The 14,119-nt window shown below is 35.8% G+C and overlaps 1 protein-coding gene across 1 annotated transcript; it reads right to left on the bottom strand.

The window, feature by feature from the left end:
* Positions 1-6,994: 6,994 nt before the first annotated feature.
* msmp2 (microseminoprotein, prostate associated 2) lies at positions 6,995-11,691 on the bottom strand. The gene is made up of 4 exons (XM_049476343.1): positions 11,574-11,691; positions 11,207-11,323; positions 9,593-9,701; positions 6,995-8,319 (listed from the first exon to the last, which is right to left on the bottom strand). The coding sequence occupies exons 2-4, from the start codon at positions 11,313-11,315 to the stop codon at positions 8,142-8,144; spliced, it is 396 nt and encodes a 131-aa protein (XP_049332300.1). The 5' UTR covers positions 11,316-11,323; positions 11,574-11,691; the 3' UTR covers positions 6,995-8,141.
* Positions 11,692-14,119: the final 2,428 nt, after the last annotated feature.

Below are 14,119 nucleotides of genomic sequence, written 5' to 3'. Positions count from 1 at the left end.
ATTATACATTTTTTATGTCCATTGCTTTGGATATTAACCTGTTTACTTATGACTAAACCATACAATTAATAGATTAAATAAAGTGTACTAAATTCAATAAAATAAATAAAAATAAGCCCTAGCATTTCCTAGACTGCTGCCTTGCAGTAATACAGCTGCTGTTTTTCCAGTGCAGATGGTGGGGTCAACTTACTGTTTTATTGGCTGGTAAACTTTTCCATTGGTATGTAAACGGTGTGTTCTGTGCCACAAAACATAAAAAAAAGAAGAAACAACATGATATGGACGCAGAATCTGAAAGGGTTAAATAAGACCTTTTGTATATTCAAGTCAAGAGGCTTTTATCGTCATTACATCTGAGTACTAGTGTAACGAAATTGCTACGAAAATGCAACATGTAATAACAATTACAGTAGATAAAGTGCAAATGCGTAACAAATGTGCAACATAAAACTATAACACTACAATAAATACAAAAGACAATTTAACAGACGGAACAGTGCAATACCGATACGGTATAATGAAATGTGAGTAGTGAGAATAAGGTGCAGAGATGTGTAAAATACTGTAACATATAGGTGCATGTGCATAATCACAGCAGTTACTAAGGTCGAGAGCTTATAGTTCTTGTAGATGAGCAGCAAATACTGCGTAGATGTGGGTGCTGGTTGCAGGTTGCAAATCTGAAGATTTGTCTTTTTCTCCTGCAAATAAAACTTTTCTCCACACTCTAAAAAACAGAGGTACGATATGAGTACTTTTTTGTACTCGAAGGTACATTCTTTATAATTGTACCCTCAAAGGTACAATATTGGTCTTTACAGGGTCAGATTTGTTCCCTCTGAAGTACAAAGTCATTTCTAACAGCAACAAGTACAGATTTGTACCATTTAACCAGCCAAAAGGTACATTCAGTATTCTGCATCACTGTACTAATGAACAGTATATATTTAAATTGCACATTTTTTATTTGAAAGCCAGACAATTTTGTATCATCAAGTTTTTGAGCCATTTTTAGTTGATGACAATGTTTATAATCTTTATAATCTATACTGGCACAAAAACCATGGGTACAAAAAAGTACTTTCACTGAAAGGTACTTTTTTGAACCTTAATATAAGGTACAGCCCCAGCGACAAGCTTTGTACTCTTTTAAGTACAAATCTGTACTTATATTTCTTAGAGTGCAGCATTAAATTTAGTCAGTCAAAAACTAAACTTGTCCAAGTATTAACTAGCATTGTGCTAGCACTAAGAAACTTTTTTATAAACAGAATTTTATAAAGATCATAAAAATGTTTACAATAAAAAGTAAAGAATTTATATCGTATGGAGAAAAAAATAGTAGTAGTGAAAGTAAAGCAAAATGATAAGAATGATAAGAAATTGCCAAATTTATATCAATAAACTAAGATAAATAAAAAATATGTATATTTAATCATTTCAATCAATAAATAATTCATAAATAAAATTATAAAAGTAATTAAAATGAATAATAAAAAAATATTATGAAATATAAACAATATTAAACAATCACAGGCTTTCTGATGCACAGGATAATAAAAGTTTCAGTTTCAAATTAGTTTCAAATCATTGAAACAGCTCACCAAAACCTCAACCTATCCTTTATATTTGACAATATTAGATTAACTTACAGGTTCTTACTTATTTTTATTTAACTGAACTGAGTTTTATATTATTTATAGCCTTGCGCTGAATTCAGCTCCACAGAAGAGAGAGCGAGAGAGAGAGAGAGAGAGAGAGAGAGAGGCGCAGCGCATTTTGCCTGATTTCTGTTGATTAATTATCAGTAAATTTGATGGCTATAGTGAGGTTATACCATAAAGTAGTGAGTTTATACCATTAATCAAATACATGTCCAGCTGCTACAAAATGTTTATTAAATGTTTGGCAAAGCTCTCTTTGGTCAGAAATGTAATGATTATTTACTAAAATCTGGTTGAGAGTAAACTCTGACTTGTTTTTAAGTGAATTAGCAACTTTCCAAAATTTGACAGGGTGTAAAGCAGATTTTGAGATTTGATCCATATAGTATTCTGCTTTAGCCTTACTAATGTGCGAGGTAAATTTATTCCTTAACTGCCTAAAAAAAGCCATTGGTCTCTATCACCACTTTTTCTAGGTCCATGCTTTGTTCCTAGCATTTAGCAAGGAAGATATTTCATAAGTCATCCAGGGGTTATATCACGTATTCTCATGCTTTTATAGGGGGCATGCTTGTTTGCCACTGCTAGAACTGTTTGGGTGAAATGATCTAGTGCCAAGTCAACATCCAGGATTTCTGATGTTCCTGAGCGCTAGATCATTTAAAAAAGCTTGATCATTAAAATGTTTAAGATTTTTTCTAACCACCATCCGAGAGCCTGACTTCTTTATGCTGGTGTCCCTATTGCATCCGATAGGACAGTGGTCACTTATACCAGGGTCAAATACACCTGTAGTGGTAATTCTGTCAGATCTATTTGATAAAATTAAATCTATTAAGGTTGACTTGGTGGGGTCATGCAAATGTGGTCGTGTTGACTCAGTAATTAATTGCTTAAGTGACAGATTACCACACACTTCTCTTAGATGATCAGATGCATTAGTTAACCAGTTCAGATTATAGTCACCAAAAATCAGCATTTCTGAATCAGAGATAAAGGTTTTCCTCAACAAACCTATGTATATACACACGCACACACATAGCATATTTGGGTTGTGGGCATGACCTAGGATCAGCTTTCTGATTTCATGATGCTTTGCACACAGTCAAGGCACCCAGGGCTAGAGGCAGCAAAACAACTCCAAAACACATATTCATACTGACACAGATGCATCCTGGGCCTGCAGAACCGCTTGAATTTCTTTAAAACTTAATTGGGGCTGCTTATCCACTCTCCGGACTATACTGAGTTGCAACCTTTCATTAATGTTTCTTTCCACATTCAGGGGGATTAGCCATGGGTTGTAATCTTCTTGATTGCGCTCTGTGGACAAATGGACATCGAGATCTCTAGAGATGGACTTGTCATTTTGAGATTATTTATATTTTGGTTCTCTTCTCCTCTTTCTGTTCTTTATACTGTGGCACAAACAGACCTGAAACCTGAAATATATAGCCCACACCTGTTACTTGCCTCAGGTGAGTTTTAAACAAGCATCACATCCTTGAAACAATGTTATTTACCCACTTTTTGGCAGCCAATTTCTGCATGAAATTTATTTTTTTGTTTTTGTTCTTTGTTTTTGGGTTGTTTCAATACACAGAAAATAAAAAAGTGCTCACTACAGACTACTGTCTTCCTCTGAGGATGAGCCTGCGGACCCCTAGAGGATGCTCCGCGGCCCACCGGTTGAGAAACCCTGGTTTATCTCATCCTCCTCTCCCTCTGACTCTCACACACGTGCGCCTTTGTCTGTATACGCGAAGTAAAAAAAAAGTTAATTCAGCTGCTAAAGTAACGTGGTGTCGAAAATGGTAACGGCGTTATAGTTACAGTCAGAGTAATTAGTTAGATTACTCGTTACCGAAAAAAGTAACGGCCGTTTATTTCAACGCCGTTATTCCCATCACGGATTTTGAACTGACTTACTGAAATAAAGTAACTTTTCAAAGATATTACATTTTTTTAGATGGCCCTGTATACTGTGAACTAGCAGAACTAGCCTCGCGAGAAGCATGCCCCCCTTTACACTGTATTTTAAACACTGAACATTAAACCAATTACATTTTAATCTAATCTTAAACGTTTTAACTGATAACTGATTATGAAATTAAATAAAACATGCTTTATGCATCGACATCAGCACTTACAGGTGGATTATTGTATTTATTGCTGAGGAGCTGTCCTGCACGTCGGCTAACCGTGACTGATGAGACCTTTTAGCAAGAGAGCTTGGATATAGATGCTTATTTTTCCGCTCTGTGTGTACATTTTCTATCCAAACATTTTATCATTTGACCGTTTTCCCCGTTTCTGACTTTACTTGAATTTGGCAGTAGTTCTTTATGTTTCAACTAATAAATAGACCAGAGTTAAAAAGAGATTTCTTCTCATATAAACAGATGCGTAAAAGCGCGGGCCCCATACAAACACCCGCATTTTGCCCAGACTAAAATCTCAAAATCTATAGTGAAAACACTCTCTCAGGTGTTGAGTATATATTTATATTAAATGTATTAATTATTTATTTATTATTTATATTATATAAATTATACGATATACAATTGATATGGACTCTGTTACCCTGGACAGTTCGGAGTAATGCGGGGCACTTTTTAGAACAAAACAGAAAAGTCCACTAACACTGCTGTTAGTTTTAATTGAATATATCGTAATCATTAATGTATACATGAACTCATGACATTACAGTGTCCTAAATCTGAAAAACACACTCCTACAGATGACACAAACTCTCCTAATCTACTTACAAATGCGCTCTGTACTTGCGTCATCAACGCAAAAAATGTGTTTATCAACACATCACAGCACAAAGAGATAAATTGAACATTTATCACTGAATGTAAAAGCGGTGTAACAGCGTTAAAATGCGCGCTGTTTGAAAAAGAGAATTCCGTGCGTAAAAGCGCGTCAAAAAGAGCGCTGTGCGTAAAAGCCATTCTATGCGTAAAAGGACATTACATGCGTAAAAATGAGCGTCGTGTGTAAAAGAGCATTCCGTGCATAAAACCACGCATTGTACATGAATGAGTGCTTAAGACGCATGGTGTGTGTTACATGGCATCTCCACGTGTCTTTTTGGGCATCTCCAAATTATTTTTTGGGCATCTCCAAATTATTTTTTTGGGCATCTATACAAATGTCTGAATGGCATCTCCAAGTGTTCTTTTTTGGCATCTCCAAGTGTCCTTTGGGCATCTTCAAATAATTTTTTGGGCATCTCCATGTGTCCTTTTGGGCATCTCCAGGTGTCCTTTTGGACATCTATAAATGTCCCTTTGGGCATCTCCAGGTGTCCTTTTGGGCATCTCTAAATGTCCAACAAAAGCGTAAAAGCGCAGGAATGTATCAGTGCGTTTACAGCACAAAGAAATTAATTGAACAGCTATGACTAAATGTAAAAAGCGGTGAAATAGCGCATGCTGTGCGGAAAAAGGCAGGTTGTCCGTACAAGTGAGTTCCGTGCGTACAAGTAAATTCCGTGCGTAAAAACGCGCTGTGCGTAAAAGTGCGTTCTGTGCTAAAAGTGCATTCCTTGCGTAAAAACGCGCAGTGCGTAAAAGTGCATTCCTTGCGTAAAAACGCACAGTGCGTAAAAGTGCATTCCGTGCGTAAAATCGTGCTGTGCGTGAAAACGCATTACGTGTGTGAAAAGGGCGTTAACACGCAATGTGCCTATACTTGCATTCCAAAGGCACGCTGTGTGTAAAAGCATGTAATGCATAATAAATCTTTTTTTTAACGTTACCTTTCCACAACTACATTCCTGTACCTTAATTATTGTGCAACTTTCTCTACAGGCTGTTCCACAGATCTCTGATTCAGTGTGTTTTTCTACATTATTGGTCGACCTGCCAATTACACATACAATCTAATAGGCTGCAGATACTTGTACAGCAAATACGAGTTAATGCCTAAATCCTAAAACGGATTTGTGCAATTTTCATAAACATATGTGCTAGAGTTACTTCATGGATAATTGTAGAAATAAAGAGGAGGAAAGAGAAAATTGGGGGTGAAAAGCGCCTTAACACGCAATGTGCCAAAACGTGCATTCCAAAGACACGCTGTGTGTAATACCATACATAACCGCGAACATAAACGCGCTATGTAACGTGCATGTAATGCTTAATCTTTTTTACGTTATCTTTCCACAACTACATTCCTGTACCTTCATTATTGTGCAACTTTTTCTACAGGCTGTTCCACAGATCTCTGATTCAGTGTGTTTTTCTACATAATTGGTCAACCTGCCCGTTACACATAAATTCTAATAGGCTGCAGATACATTTACAGCAAATACGAGATAATGCCTTTATTAATTTAAATAAAACGAATTTGTGCAATTTTCATAAGCATATGTGCTGGAGTTACTTCATGGATAATTGGAGAAAAAGAGGAGGAAAGAGAAAATTGGGGGTCAGCAAGTTGTGTTTTGTCTGAGAGGGCCGACATTTGATACAATTAAAGGTAAGCGTGTCATAGTCACGTGATTCAGCAAAACAGGAACCCATACCGCCAACAGCAAAACACAGCGAGAAATCAATTAAAAACGGCAGTAATAAAACAGAGCGCAAAACAAACCAACACAATCCTACTAGCAGGAAAATTAGCAAACTACGAACGAGCAGCTACGGAGACGAACAAGAACGCCAGAACTAAGAGCAAGGTAACGCCAAAGGGCAGAAACGACCGAAACATGCGGCAAACAACCTGTTAGCAGAGAAGGGCGTGTAAAGGGAGGTCTTTTAAAGACAGGGGGAAGCTATTGAGTGGTTGAGATACGAGCACAGGATTTCAAGTACGTCTAGAACTAGCGCTGAGCTCATAGGTCTGGACCCTGTCACGCTGAGCCATTCACAGCAATGCAGGACTTTAATTTGCACACATGACAGCAGTCCACTAACACAGTGCACTAACAGTGTTTTTTAATCACATTAAAACATTCAAAGTGAACTCATTATATCGCATTTACCTTTCTCACACATGCTACTGTACTAAATCTGGGATAATCAAACCACTTTTTATACTGGTTTCTAAATGTGTTTTCTTTTTCTTTTAAAACTGAGTAGGCCAATTAATATGATTAATTAAATCATATCAAGCCTCAGAGAGTCCTCAGAGACATCTAAACAAGCTAAAGATTGATAGGGATTGGATTGCTCTCCAGTGAGTTTCAGAGAGCACATTTTATGGATCATGTATGGATGTTTTTTTGAGGGGGGGGGGGTGTTGGGGGTGTTGTACTTTATTAAAAGTCCTGCACTAAAAAAAACAGTATGTAGTATGTAGTAGTTATGTCTGTGCACAAAAGTCTGTGAATGCTCTAATACTCAACATTAAAATGTAAGCTGACTATTGTTTTTGACTTTCACCAAAAGATTTTAGCAGAGTGAAAATAGCATCCATGCTTTTGAAGACTGGTCTGTAGAGAGCTATATATCAGAAAATAAACAAGGGACAGTAATTGTATGTTACAGGTATTTATGCAGAGAAAAATTCTTCACAGTTCCAGATGTGTATCAACTGATTCTGGAGAAAACCTGCTTGTTTCAAATATTAGACCCTATACAGCTTAACATATTCATTTATAAATATTGATATAACTTCGGACTATGACTATCTGTTTACAGGTTTATAAATGCTTAAATAATAGTTTATTTGTAGATATAAATTAAGTCATAAACATCATAGACACCTTCTACCAAATAGTGAGTTCTTTTTCATCTTTACTGTGAAAGTTCGGATCTTGCTGGCTCCTTTTCTTACTTTGGATTTTTTTTTTGTTTTAGCTAGGCCAAACTTTACAAATGCCCATTTTGTAAAGAGTTTATACACCAAAAGGGGGCTGTCACTATTAGTTAATGAGCTATAGACCTCAACACCAACAGTGCTGAGAATATGATGATACAACATTGCCTAGAATTTAGTATGCAAAGGTACTAATAAGTGGCTACAATGTATATGTTTATATGGCATTTTAAAGGACCCATTTGTAACACCATCATATGCTGGTGTATGTTATGGTCTTTTACGACAAACAAAGCTTCTGTTAGTGTTATACTGTATAGTAACGTATGAAGAGAGCTCTGCTAAAGCTGGCAGGTAGAATTCTGACTGATGGAGCATGCATGTTATAATCAGAAACCAGCAACATCTGAGTTATAACAGTATGGATAGTTGTAGGACAATTAATGGTGCAGCCACAGGAGACTGTTTTTTGTATGGCCTAATTAATTACCATTATTGAATTAACAAATTTAGCTAGTCAAGAGCCCTTTATAAAGGTAGTTATTTTTTATGAAGTGGCACCAAATACAGTAGACAGCAATATATTACTGGTGAATCTCTTATAGTTGGAACATGGGTAGTGGATCACAGAGCCAGCCTCTTCAGTGTTAAACATGATTAATTAAAGTCTTGGGTGACAGGAAATCTCTCTCTTTCTCTTTGTGTTTAGAAGAGTGGATCATTTTCTGATTTCCATGCAGGTCCTTCTCTCAGCAGCAGCTCGTTCTTCCTCCCAAACAGGCAGGGTAGTTTCCGATTGGCCTTCATCACCACAGCCACTGTGCAGGAGCCTGGTTTCCGGATGGCTTCACACCAGTCTGGAAAATCCACTGGTTGTTTTCCACTGGAGGGCAGTAAAGGAGAGAACATTAAAACCAGAAGCACATATGGTGGGTTTCTGCTTAAAGATCTTGCATGTACAGCTAATGATATTTAAATCATCCAAAGACAATGTTAGATGTTTCTTTGATTGGAATAAATATCTTTTTCTCTATAATTTGTAAGGTTTTAGGGATTATGTGTTATTTCTCTGCTTAAAAATCCAGCTGGTAGCTGGTTTCCGATGGTCTAAGATGGCCTTTAAAGGTCAAGCTGTTTGAATTGCTGGTCTTCCAGGTGGAAACATACAGTACTTTATACTGGTATGCTAGCTGGTTAATTTGCTCTTGACCATATAAGTGATTTCGGCATTTTTCCTTCTCCATAACATCATACTTACATTTTTAAAATGTTGAACTCATATGAGAATGCTGTCTGTACAATCTAGTGATCACATGATAACATTGCAATCAGTTGATTAAAAACAAGATGGCGGGAATCCCAGTCAAGTGTTTTTACAGCCAGTCTAGACAGAAACATTGGCCATTTCAAAATTCTTAAATTTAGAATACAATTTTATGTTTGAAACTAGTATATTTACTTATTGTTGAAAACTAAAATTTTATTTCGGAAATGTTTTTGATCCCAAATGGCAAGGATTGTTTTTAAATGATAAAATTAGCTCTCCCTATAAAAGGACATTGCTTTTTGCAAAACGAAAAACTTCCTGTACAAGGAAAAAGTTTTTTATACTTGTTTGGTCCTACTAATACCTAGCACAGGTTTGGCTCTCAGGAGGTTAATCATGCTGGTCATACAGTTTAGCCAGTTTGGACATGCTGGTCTAGTAGTATGGCATGCTGGTCTTGCTCATCTTTTAGACCATGTTTTAGACTTCATATTATTGTATTATATTATTACTACTGTTAATGTTTGGTTCCTTCACTAATTGTGTGCTTGGATAAGATGTGTTTGGTTGTGTGTCTGTAACTGGTTAGTTTCTAATTTTGTTAATTTTCTCTTTACAAGTTGTGTTGAGTTGAAAAGAAGCTTTTTAAATGCTAATGAATATTTATATTGTAATTATTATTATTTAGCATTATTGAGTAAGAACAAACCCAGTGTGTTAGATTGCTTCTGCTGGGTCACTTTATCTCACAGTGTGTTTGATCATATAGTGACCCAACACTGGGTTATGGAAGTTACCCAAATTACTCAAGCATTTTTACTGCATAATTTAATTGGGGTGGAAAAGTTGGATGAGGGTAGTAATATAAGACTACCCTTCTGAAACTCACTGTTCACAGCAGCCCACTCCAATTGGCTCGAAACACACACACTGGAAACACTCATCATTCAGCCAACTTTCTCCTATATCAAACAGCTTCCCCTTGTGTTCACAGGTAGCTACAGAGAGAGAGAAAGAGAGAGAGACATCAGGGATTAAATTACATATAATGCAGAGAAATCTGAATATCTGTACAGAGATTAAAAGTATATAAATCTGAATTTTTTATTATTTTCTTGTTTTTAAATTTACCTGACTTTTTAAACATAAAAACTGAAATATTTAATAGTGTTATTCATAAACTAGATTTTATGAGATTATTATAGATTTCAACAAAGCTTTTTTTGTTTTTTGTTTTTTTTAACTTACAAAAAATTGTGAGATGGGTTTGAGATGGCATTGCAATCATTAAATGTTTAATTACTCACTACAATTATTACTTTACATAGAAAGCCTGTATTTTTCTCTGAGTTAAACATGTTATTTCTGAGTTTTAGTCAGATAGATTATGGATATACATTTTTTAATAATAAACAAATTGTATGTTTTTAAAAGCACCCTTCACTACCTCACAAATAATTAATTACTAAAATAAAAACATGAATTATTTCAAACTATTCAAAATGAGGTACATTTATTTTAAACATACAAAAATCAGATTTAAATATGTATGTCAGCTTTTAAGCTCCACACATCAGCATATTTTATGATATCAAAATTGACATATTGTCCAGATGATCCCACTGCTGGCAATAAAAGCATTTCCATTGGAATGAATGGGATGCTCCCGAGCCAAAGGTCACTATAATTAATGCCCAGCATTAAACAGAGAGGCATGAAGCCCTCAGCACTGAGCTGTGGAGGAGTGGCACTATTTCCTGACCTCACTAATGCTCTTGTAGCATAATGCAATCAAACACTTAAAGCAATGGTCCAACATACTGTAAAACAGTTACAACTATAGAATATATTAGAGCAGCAATGGGAGATCAAAGAAAATCTTAATATTCTTAATATATAGTATATTTTTGGAAATATACTATATGGTTTAGCTTTTCAAAACCATACAGAGAAGCACTGCTAACAGATTGGGGCATAAACCTATTGACACCATGCTTAATGCCAGGCATAGACTACAGGAATATAAACTCCCCCAGCACTTGTGTTGTGAAGTAATGCTCCTGTGTTCACTGGAATGATGGTGCTCTCATGGCTGAATGCAATCAAAATCTTAAAGCAATGCTCTGGACTCTCCCTAACAGAACACATTCCATGGACAGTGAAAAACAATATGAAAAGCAGGATTTTAAGTACCCTTTATTTTAGTAAATCCAATGAGTGTGCAAGTGTTCCAATTCCTCTGTCTATATATTGGATATTACACTAGGCTGTTTACATGACAGATTCCTATTCCGTTTTTTAAGTCCACACAAACACTTTAGCATCTGAATATTCAGTTTTCACAGCATATGAACCTTCACAAATGAATCCTTGTTGACATTACATTTGTATTCACTAATAAACAAACTAATTTAAAATTAAATAATAATAATAATAATAATAGTTCTTTAATGTTCAGGATTTATATCTTTTTTGGCACATAATTTGTGTTGTCAAATCTTACCTTTGGCATTAAAGTAGCATTCTCCACTGCTGTAAACACTGTAGCAGGGTGGGAGGAGGCTTAACAGACTGCCACAAACAGCCACAAAGCATTTCATGAGTGTATGCATGTCTGTGTCTGTAATCAGAGAAAAATATACAGTTGTTCAAAATACATGTTTTGGTAATTTACCATTAAATGAAAAAAAAAAAACATTACAAGATTGCTGTCATGCAAAATACCTTTATTTAAAGTTAAAACAATTTCTTGCTTTTAAAATAATATCTATAATTTATTTATTTTAGAATACTTTTGTCTGTTTAATGTATAACAACAACAAAAAATCTGATACGACAATTTTGAATTTGAAATTATATAATTTTCTTACCTTAAAGAAATCCTGAGCCTCTCCTTTTCTCTTTTTCCTTCTTTTTGCCACTACTCCAGTTTTCTCCAGCCAGTGTGTGTGTGTGTGTGCTCATGTGTGTGTTCCTGGAGTCTCTTTTTAACTGGGTTTTTATATCTCCATCCCTCCTTTCTCCTTTTCACCTTCCTCCCCCTCTGTCACTAATGTTTATCCTCATCTTTATTCTTGCCCTCTCATTTATTGGCTCCTCTTTCACTCTTTGTTTCTTGTGCTCTCTTTGTCATACCTTCTTTTTTGTGTCAGTGCAAACAGAGTGCAACAGTGCTGATAACACAACAGCTACTGTCACTGTAAACATCAATTTAACATTTAACAGATTTAACATTAGTACATTCAGAAAATACATTATACTTAAATTACAGAAATGTGCAATAGGCTCACAGTCGTATATTCTTAAGTCGTACCTAAGAATATTTTTTTCTTATATGGTCAGTAAAAAATATTATATGGTAAGAAACGGGTCTCCTCACTTCCCTGACTTGGCCCTGTTCTAACTTTTTCAAAATACATTTCGGACTTTTTTTTATTAAGTGGTACAATATCCCACTTTCAAAACCTTGTATATGTGGCCTTTGATGTTTGTAATTCATGTAAATCCTCAGTTTTCTGTTCTTTTATATACTTATTAGGAAGTTTTTCCATTCATAAATCTATTTCTCTTTTTGTTTGCCTCAAACCAGAAAAGACGTCCAGTGTTTCAACATACTGAAAAACATATTATTCTAAGGATATCATCATGTGCAGTACTTGTGGCTTGTTTAAATGTGTTGATTTAGGCTGTTTCTCAATGCACAAGTACACAAGTCTGTACTCCCGTACTTGGCAAGTACGGACTTGGCGAGCACATTTTCACCTAGCCGCTTTCTTATCAAGTAAACCACATATCTGAAGTCTAAACCTCTACATTCTCACCTAAAAATAACTTAAAACATTGTTTTAGCACACAGCAGTACTGTTTTAAAAACGTACAGGTGCTTACAGTTATGTATCCTGCATTGCGCTGATACTGCTGCGAGGTGCATTCTGGGTTATCGGGCTGTAAGAAGTTCACACAAGTCACCTTCCATGCATCCTTGATAAAGTGGGAGGAGCAAGAACACATCCGGGTATTAGTTGTGTACTTGGCTAACTGTGAAATCAACTGTGAATTGGAACAGTACTTGGGGTCCACAAGAACACAATACAGACAAGAACGCAGATTGAGAAACGGCCTTAAGGTATCTTGTTCCATAACAAGAACAAGATTAAGATTCATTTTTGCTTAGACATGATAAGTGAAAGTTCAGAATTTCAAAATAGTACAAAACAGTTGAAGATACAACATTCCATTGTTAGTTTTTGTTACCAAAACCAAACCAGGAAATAACCCAATAAATGATCTTCTCATGCTTTGGAAATAATTGCTGTGGGTGTGTACAGTATGTGTTTTACTTTGTAATCTGGGACATTTATCCTATTACCTAATAATGCAACAAGTTACAAGATTACACACACACACACACCATCATCTTCATCGGATTGCAATGCTATTCAGGAGGAAGATAAATGTTACTGGAAACAATAAATTATTAAAATTTTAGGCTGATATGCACTTTTAACAACAAAATCACAATAAACACATGCAGACACATATAAAGACCATGTTCTTACTAATGTAAAAATTCAAACCCTAGTTTAGGGTTAATTATGTGGTTATACAATACTTACACAAGGCAGTCAGATCTATTGTTAATTCTCCTCATTTTATGTCATTCTATAGGTCAGAGGTCACCTTTTAACTTTTGCAACAATATGATATCTGACAGATGTGCAGAAGGTCAGTCTGCCACAGCTGTCTCTGACCACTGTGCTTGACGTCACAACAAGATGTTCACGCACAACCTGAACGTGTGTCTTCTTTTAGTTAAAAGGTCAGTGCGTGTGTGTGTGTTTGTGTGTATACAACTCTGGCAGCTCTGAATACACACTGATAACACAGCACACACTTAGTAATTGGACTTATTACCAGTGTGATTCTATGCTCAGATTAGGGCTTAGAAAAAATAGGCCAAAAAATCCAACCCAGCTCTACAAGAGGCCGTGCATGTTCTGTTCGAGCCTGACCCGGCCTGCCTAATAAACTGTTATTATGAGCCTGATTTAAATTATTTAAGAAAACTGTTTATTAGTAATGGAACAGTGTGATTTGTTACTTTGTTATATTGTGATTGTCATGTCAAAGTTTTAATTTTTAAAGTATTAATAAACTTAGACCTACGTCACACACCATTTTCTTAAGCCCACCCCGACAGTCCAGAGTTGCCAGGTTTGCAGTTTTCCTGCCAAATTGGACTTGTTTGAAAATCCAGTTGCAGGTAAAAATTCAGGGGTGGCAAAGTGGGTGTTTTTTGGGCTACTTTTAAAAATTACTGCAGCTGCCAAAAAACAAAAAGTGGGTGTTGCCTTGGATGTTACGTCAACACGACGGCCAAACGTGTAAAAGTCCAGACTACAATCAATCTTCCTTG

The sequence above is a fragment of the Astyanax mexicanus genome, chromosome 3 (genome assembly GCF_023375975.1).
Source record: "Astyanax mexicanus isolate ESR-SI-001 chromosome 3, AstMex3_surface, whole genome shotgun sequence".
Classification (NCBI taxonomy): Eukaryota; Metazoa; Chordata; class Actinopteri; order Characiformes; family Acestrorhamphidae; genus Astyanax; species Astyanax mexicanus.
The sequence above is the reverse complement of the archived record's forward strand: the minus strand, read 5'-3'. Positions and strand labels throughout refer to the sequence as shown.